The following is a 7,260-nucleotide window of genomic DNA, read 5'->3' as shown; positions in this document are numbered from 1 at the left end:
GGTCCTCAGGGCCAGATGTGAGGACCAGTGGGAAAGTCCCATCTACCTCCCAGCAGAACTGTGCCTGGTGCTGATTGGACAAATCTGTTGACTAACTATCAACTCATTTCCTGGAGAAAAGTGACCTTCCATCTCAGAGGGATTACACCAGCTCTCTGTCTCCCTGGTCACCAGCTTAGTCGTGAATTGTGGACCCCACTCCCCACCACCGAGCCTCCGGGGCTCTGTCTGACACAGACCTCCACTCTGTGGCGTCTAGTGTCCTTGATTCCCCTTCTGCCCCCTGAGAGCTCCTTGGAAAGGGCTGAGCAGAGGCCTCAGAGGAAGAAGGGCCAGGGCCTAGACATGCTACACTCTCCCTCCACCGCCCCACCGCCCCCCCGCCAGCCTGGCCCTCTAGGATGTTCAGAAAGGCAGGGCTGGCCTCATGGTGGCCCCCAGATCCTGGCAGGAACCCAATGGGGTCCGAAGGACGAAGGCTTGGCTTTCCCGTGCAAGGGTAGCAACCCTCCCATCCCGTAGTTACTTTCCAGGGCCACAGTACTCAGACCATGAGTTCTACCTGCTGTCAAGGTCCGCCCACTGAGTCCCGCATGTTGCTCTCGCTTGTGTCTGACCCCATCAGCCTAGGCCAAATCAGCCCCTGGGGCCCAGAAACATCACACCCAGTGTGGGGAGCTTCTCCCATATCAAAGTGGCATGGCATGGGGGCTCACACAGATGACCACCTATAAAATATACACCCCCCATGCACCTGTATTTACAGACACATCCAACCACATGGGCACACAGACACCCAGAAATGTATACATGTGGACCCACAGCCCCACGGCCATGAAACTCAGTGTGGGCAGCAAACACAAATGCATGCTGTCTTGGGTGGTGGTGGGGAGGTGAATGAAAAAGGTGAAGGGAAATAAGAGGTACAAACTTTCAGTTATAAAGTAAGTCACAGGGTGTAATGTACAGCATAGGAAATACAGTCAATATCGCAATCATTTTGTGTGTTGCCAAATGTGTTACGATCCCATCATAAGGCATGTAAATGTCAAATCATTTTTGTACATCTGAAACTCATACAATATTATATGCCCACTATACTTAAATTGGAAAAAACCCCACAAAACTAACCTCGTGCTATCCTCTCCAAACTCCATTGTGAAAAGCAAACACTTGTCAGCCCCTCAAGAGCCTGTGGCTTTTCCAGAAACAGTTCCTGTTCCACGGAGAGGCCCCGGAGCTGGAGGCCATGTAGGAAATTAAGCCTGGGAGACCTTGTTAGAGAGAACGCTGTTCCCTGTACCTGGTGTGGACGTGGCCGCAACCCCACCGCCAGCCCCAGAAGCTCCTGGTGCCTGCGGGGACTAGGTAGGAGGGCCCTGCCCACCTCAGAGGGAGGTGAGGCTCTCGGCACTGAGGGAAGAGTCACTCAACAGGTGTGCTGGAGCCAGGATTCGTGCTCAGGGTCCCACTCCAGCTGAGAGCCCCAGCTCACCTCTGCAGCTTCGGGTTTCACCGTGGGCTGCATAAGCCAGGACTGGCTGTCAGACGGGATCGCACTGTGAAGGAACACTCCGCAGTCCCACTGGGTTTGCCTCACCTCTGACAAGAACAGGGCAGCTGCATGCTTGTCGTTTCCTCTGCTCACAGGGTCTGTAGGGAAGAGGACCCTGGCTGAGCAGAGCTTATCAATTGCTCTGGGTCCTCGGTTGGAACTGAGGTGAGCAATTTGACTGGAATCTGCCTGGTGGAGAGTGGGGCAGTGAGAGTCCTCCTCACACTCAAATCTCCGGGGGGTGAAGGGGGGGGCTGGGATTGGAATGGACACCAGGGTGGGCACAGCCAGCCCAAATGCCTCTTGGGATAACAGGCAGGATGGGGAGCTTGGGAGTAGTAGCTAGATTCAGTGTCTCCCAGACTCCTCTGGCCACTCCAGGCCAGGAAGTCCAAGCTGTGCTGGGAGGCCCCTCAGATGGAGGGGGTAGGCTCAGCGGGCTGCCAGACCGCCTAGGGAGGTCTAGAGCAGGGGTCCTCAAACTTTTTAAACAGGGGGCCAGTTCACTGTCCCTCAGACCGTTGGAGGGCTGGACTATAGTTTAAAAAAAACTATGAACAAATTCCTATGCACATTGCACATCTTATTTTGAAGTAAAAAACCAAAACGGGAACAAATACAATATTTGTATTTGCATGTGGCCCGCGGGCGGTAGTTTGAGGACCCCTGGTCTAGAGTGTGCTCAAGGAGGCTGGTGGGTGGGCTGCAAATTCTTGGAATGGCTCAGTAATGAAAACCCCTGATGGTGACCACCTGGGGGAAGGCTCACCTTTCCCACGTGAAGCTGATAAGAGCCAGGAGATTCCACAGTTCAGGTAGTTCCCCCACCTCCCTGGAGTTTTGTGGTCACCATTAATCATTTCCTCTAACTGCATATAAAAGCTCTTCTGCCAGTGAGCCCAGTATTCAGAGAGAAAGGCTAAAGTCCTCAGGAGGATGTGGCTGCAGAACCTGCTGTTCCTGGGCACTGTGGTTTGCAGTATCTCCGCACCCACCCACCCACCCAGCCCCGTCACCCGGTCCTTTCTACATGTGGAAGCCATTAGAGAAGCCCTGAGACTTCTGAAACAGAGCAATGAGCCTGCTGCTGTGATGGTGAGTGAGGGAACGAGGGTTGTGCCTGGGCCAAACCCCCCGGCCTGGACGAGCCCTTCCTGTCAGCTTCGTAACACTGCATTTTCCTTTTCTATAGGATGAAACAGTAGAAGTCATCTCTGAAGTGTTTAACCCCCGGGTAAGATTCTCTTCTCTGACTCACCTTCCCAGAGACCTTTGCCTTTGGGGGAGAGGGTGGCTCCATGTGAAATGGATTCTCACAAGGTGGTCCACTTCCCCTCCAGTCAGCTGGCTGCCAGAAGGAGGTGTGCTCAGAAGGCACTGGCCTTGCCTCTGTGGCAGTCACATGAGCTGCCTTATTATCTGAGCAGCCATGGACAAACCTAGCATTCAAGGGGCCAGGGGTCACCAGGGACAGGTGGGTAAGCAAGGACTGTGGGCTTAGTGCTGGCTACAGAGGGGCATAGAGGGGTCCAGGTAATGCCCTGCCCCCTTTTCTCTGAAAAGTGGGGTAGTGACCTCCTTTCCTAAGGGCTGGGACCCTCTTGAGATGCCAGGCCAAGGGAATATGTGTGGGCTGAGGGTGGCCTGAGCTGAGTGGTGAGGTGGAGGCAGACTGGTGCCTGCAGTGGACAGGGGGCAGGGCAGCATATATGACTGTACCTGCCTGAGACTAGCTCAGACCTCCCAGGCTCTACTCTTAGGGGACAGGGATGAGAACACGGAGTGACGGGGAGGGCACTTGGCCACTGCTTACCGAGTCCTGGACATTTTCCATAGGAGCCGACATGCCTGCAGACCCGCCTGGAGGTGTTTACGAAGGGCCTTCGGGGCAGCCTCACCAGGCTCAAGGGCTCCTTGACCTTGATAGCCAGCCACTACAGGCAGCACTGCCCCCCTACCCTGGTAAGTGCCTGTGTCAGGGCCCCAAACGGGAAGGTCTTGGTCTAGGAGGATGGAGGACTGCGGAGGGGAGACCTTTGGGTGTGGCTGTTCCGGACACCAAAGGGAATCTGTGTTAACAGATTTGTAATGAGAGCAGCCCAGCCCTTGTTTCAGGCTCAAGGAGTTCAAGTCTGGAGCTCCAGAGGCCACAGCGGCCCCTGGTGGCAGCTGCTCTGCTCTTGTCAGGGTGAGGCAATCCCAAGGAAACTCAGTGTCAGGCATGGGTGGAAAAGATACAGAGGAAATTCCAGAGCCCAGGTGCCACCTCCCGACGGGACCTTCCCCTGGGCCCTGGTGGGGTTCCTGGACTGCATGGGAGCAAGGATGGAAGCATATCAGGATGTACAAAGTCCAACCATTTCTTTCTTGTGGGAACAGAGCTGTGTATTCCTGCCCTTTCTGGGTGTTTGGAGCCAGCCTCAGCCAAGCTGCTCTGTCCTGGCCTAGGACCAAAGAGCCAGTGGCCCAACTGTCCAGCAGACCAGCCTCCAGCGCTTTGTCAGGTCCCTGGTCCCAATTTTGGGTGACACACATGTCACCTGATCCAGTAAGCAGGCAGGCCCCAGACGGGCCTTCTGACCTCTGAGTCCTAAGAGACACATAAATACGCTGGTGCTCCCCCCGACATTACCCACTCACGCCTAGACTCAAGTTTTCTTTTTCTCTTTAAGGAAACTTCCTGTGCAATCCACAATACCACTTTCGAAATTTTCAAAGAGAACCTGAATGATTTTCTACTTATCACCCCCCTTGACTGCTGGAAGCCAGTCCAGAAGTGAGGCAGGCCAGTCCAGGAGCCAGCCCTGAGAGCTTACCTCGCAGATCGCTGTCCTCCTACCCACAAAGAGCTGAAACTCAGGATCTTCACTTTGGAGGGACCACAGGATGAGCCAGGCCACGGGGCCACAGACTTGCGCTGAGTCATGCTGACCCATATCTGGGTGGAGGATTTTTACACTGGCAGGGACCATTAATATTTATTTATATATTTATGTATTTTAATATTTATTTATTTATTTATGCTCCTACTTCATATTTATTCAAGATATTTTATCATAATAATAAATTATTAAAATTCTGTTCTTATTTGTGCAGTTTTGCAGTTTGTTTTCACCAGGAGCAAATGCTAGTGGTGCTGCCCTCCCTACTGGGTAGCGGGGAGGTCACGGCGGAGGGGGGGGCAGGGGCTTGGGCCTGCAGCAGGTCAAGCATTTTCTGTGGACAGCACTGTCAGAGCAGAGGGGAGGGGAGAGCGGCTTGGGTGCAGCATTCAGCACACCTGGATGTGCTTCCCAGGATGCACGGGGGCTCCCATCCCAGGGAGAGGTTTCCAGGTTCACTTAAAAATCCAAGGTACTCAGTCAGTGGGAAACTTGCCCCAGAGAAGGGGCATCCTCCTTCCTGGGCAGGCCTGGGGGTTGATCGGCTTGGCTGGGCGATGACTAGACAGGCCCCCTAGCATCAGGCAAACCACCCGTGCCCCCCAGAGGCCACACCCTGCCTCACGGTCAGGGCTTCACCACTCCTAAGGGAAACCAGCAGGTAGCCTAGCTGTTCTGGGGAGAAGAAACCAAACCACGGGGATCAGTGCTCAGCATATCTACCAAACTTTCCCCAAAATGGGTGATCTTCATCTTTGAGAGTCAGAATGTTGGTGCATGAAGTTTTGTATCAGGTGCTTTCTCCTAAAATTCATGGCCGTCGGGATGAGAACATACAGCTGTCACCGCTCCCCTTGCATTGCCAGCAGGGCTGGAGACTTGTTCCTGCACCTGTTCCCCCAACTCCCTACTGTGGACTGTGAGAAAGTGGGTGTGTCCCAGGTGTCAGGTGGGAGACGGACCAGCCTTCTCCCCGACAGGTGGGCCTGGGGAAGCTGGGTTGGTGCAGCTTTAGCCCCTGCTGGCTCTCTCTCCACCCCATCCGCTCTCTGTGCTCTGGTCAGACCTACAGATAGAGCCAGTCCTGGCCAAAGCCCTGCCCCACACACAGGCAGAAGGGTCATGACTCAAAATGTGAGTATGAATAACATTTCTTGAACCAAACCTGCATTTCAACAAAGACAAGAATCCATGAAGTGTGCTGTGGTCATATAAAATGCACGAAAAGCACATCTTGCCTGGCGATAAGGTCCTCTCTATCTTCTACCTAAGGCGGTTAGGACTGATAAGAGATTTAGCATTTCCTTAGACCCACATATATAGGTACCCCTTCCCACATAAATGTCACCAAGCCCAGGGCTCGGATCGGATCCGAGCTGCTCTTAGTTACAGCATGTACCTGTTCGTGCTCCTGGCTTGTGTGCTCTGGGGCTTGGAAAGCCATTCCACCCGGATGAAGATAATCAGCGGGACTCTCTACGACAATCACACGGCAGTCTGTGCTGAGATTCAGAAGGACCTTTCGGCTGACAACACTACATACAACGTAAGTCTGGGTCTTCATCAAACATCACTTGGCTTTCGGTGGCCCTTTGTGCTTCTGACCAACTTTTCCTGCTTCCAGGGTTACTTCAAAAGGCCCCAGAACACCAGTGAGGTAAGGAGCAGCTACCACACGGACCTTTCTGACCACATTTCAAAGGCCATCACCCCAGTCGGCATCTAGGGAAGAGATAAAAAGAAAAGATGTTGGAGAGAGAAATCTGGGGAGAAAGCTGAGAGTCTGAGGATGGAGCCTCCAGCCCAGCAAACAGATGAAGCCATGGCCAGGTCCTGGGCTTTGCCGGGCTCTCTGATCACCAGCCCAGCCCAGCCCTAGGCCTGGGGAGAGACCAGGCACCCAGTGCACGGCTCACAGTGCTCAGAGGTCTCCTGTGAAAGGATCAGGGCAGGGCCTGAATTTGAGCTCAGGGCTCCTCTGGCCAGGGTGACAAGGGATGGATGAGGTTGGCCGTCAATTGGTGCTATGCACCACCATCATCCCAGTGCCCCAACCCTGTTTCAGGAGTCCTGCTATGGAGAGTTTGTAAAGGACTTCATCTACACTCTGAAGAATCTCATAAAAGGTAACAAGAATGAACACCTGCAAAAGGTTTACAAGAACATGAAATATCTTACCCAAATCTGCACAAAGCTTCAAGTAAGTTGCTGTTGGCTCTTGGGGGAACCTGACACATTATTTTCCTTGCTACAGCCAGAGGTCCAGCAGGGCAAAGGGCTTCTTATGGCCTCTGCTTGTTGCATCGGAGGCCTCGGGAACTACTTTCCAATTCAAAAGCCCACTGGCTGATGGGGGCTGGGCTTGTGGGAGGGGGTACTCAGGGGTCGTTCTGGAGGTTTGTCATGCTCTCTGCCAAGCCCCCGTGAACAGGGGTCAGTGTGGAGTAGGTCTGAGACAGGTCTGGTCATGGACTCAGCCTGGGGAGAGGAAAGGGCCACGTGGTGCCAACCCCAGTCAGGCAGGGATTGGGGAAGGGGTGTTGTGGGGAAATGACTGAGGTGTTCCCCTCTCTTTATCCAGTGCTTGCACAGGCCCCTGCTCATCCTTGTGTCCCTGCCCTCCGTGAACAGGGGTCAGTGTGGAGTAGGTCTGAGACAGGTCTGGTCATGGACTCAGCCTGGGGAGAGGAAAGGGCCACGTGGTGCCAACCCCAGTCAGGCAGGGATTGGGGAAGGGGTGTTGTGGGGAAATGACTGAGGTGTTCCCCTCTCTTTATCCAGTGCTTGCACAGGCCCCTGCTCATCCTTGTGTCCCTGCCCTGC

General features: G+C 54.0%; 1 protein-coding gene across 1 annotated transcript; it reads left to right on the top strand.

The window, feature by feature from the left end:
* Window positions 1–2,480: 2,480 nt before the first annotated feature.
* Window positions 2,481–4,335, top strand: CSF2 (colony stimulating factor 2). The gene is made up of 4 exons (XM_006759161.1): window positions 2,481–2,650; window positions 2,748–2,789; window positions 3,392–3,517; window positions 4,228–4,335. Exons 1-4 carry the CDS (start codon window positions 2,492–2,494, stop codon window positions 4,333–4,335), a joined length of 435 nt encoding a protein of 144 aa, XP_006759224.1. The 5' UTR covers window positions 2,481–2,491.
* The last annotated feature ends 2,925 nt before the right edge of the window (window positions 4,336–7,260 follow it).

The sequence above is a fragment of the Myotis davidii genome, unplaced genomic scaffold (assembly GCF_000327345.1).
Source record: "Myotis davidii unplaced genomic scaffold, ASM32734v1 scaffold456, whole genome shotgun sequence".
Taxonomy (NCBI): domain Eukaryota; kingdom Metazoa; phylum Chordata; class Mammalia; order Chiroptera; family Vespertilionidae; genus Myotis; species Myotis davidii.
The sequence above is the reverse complement of the archived record's forward strand: the minus strand, read 5'-3'. Positions and strand labels throughout refer to the sequence as shown.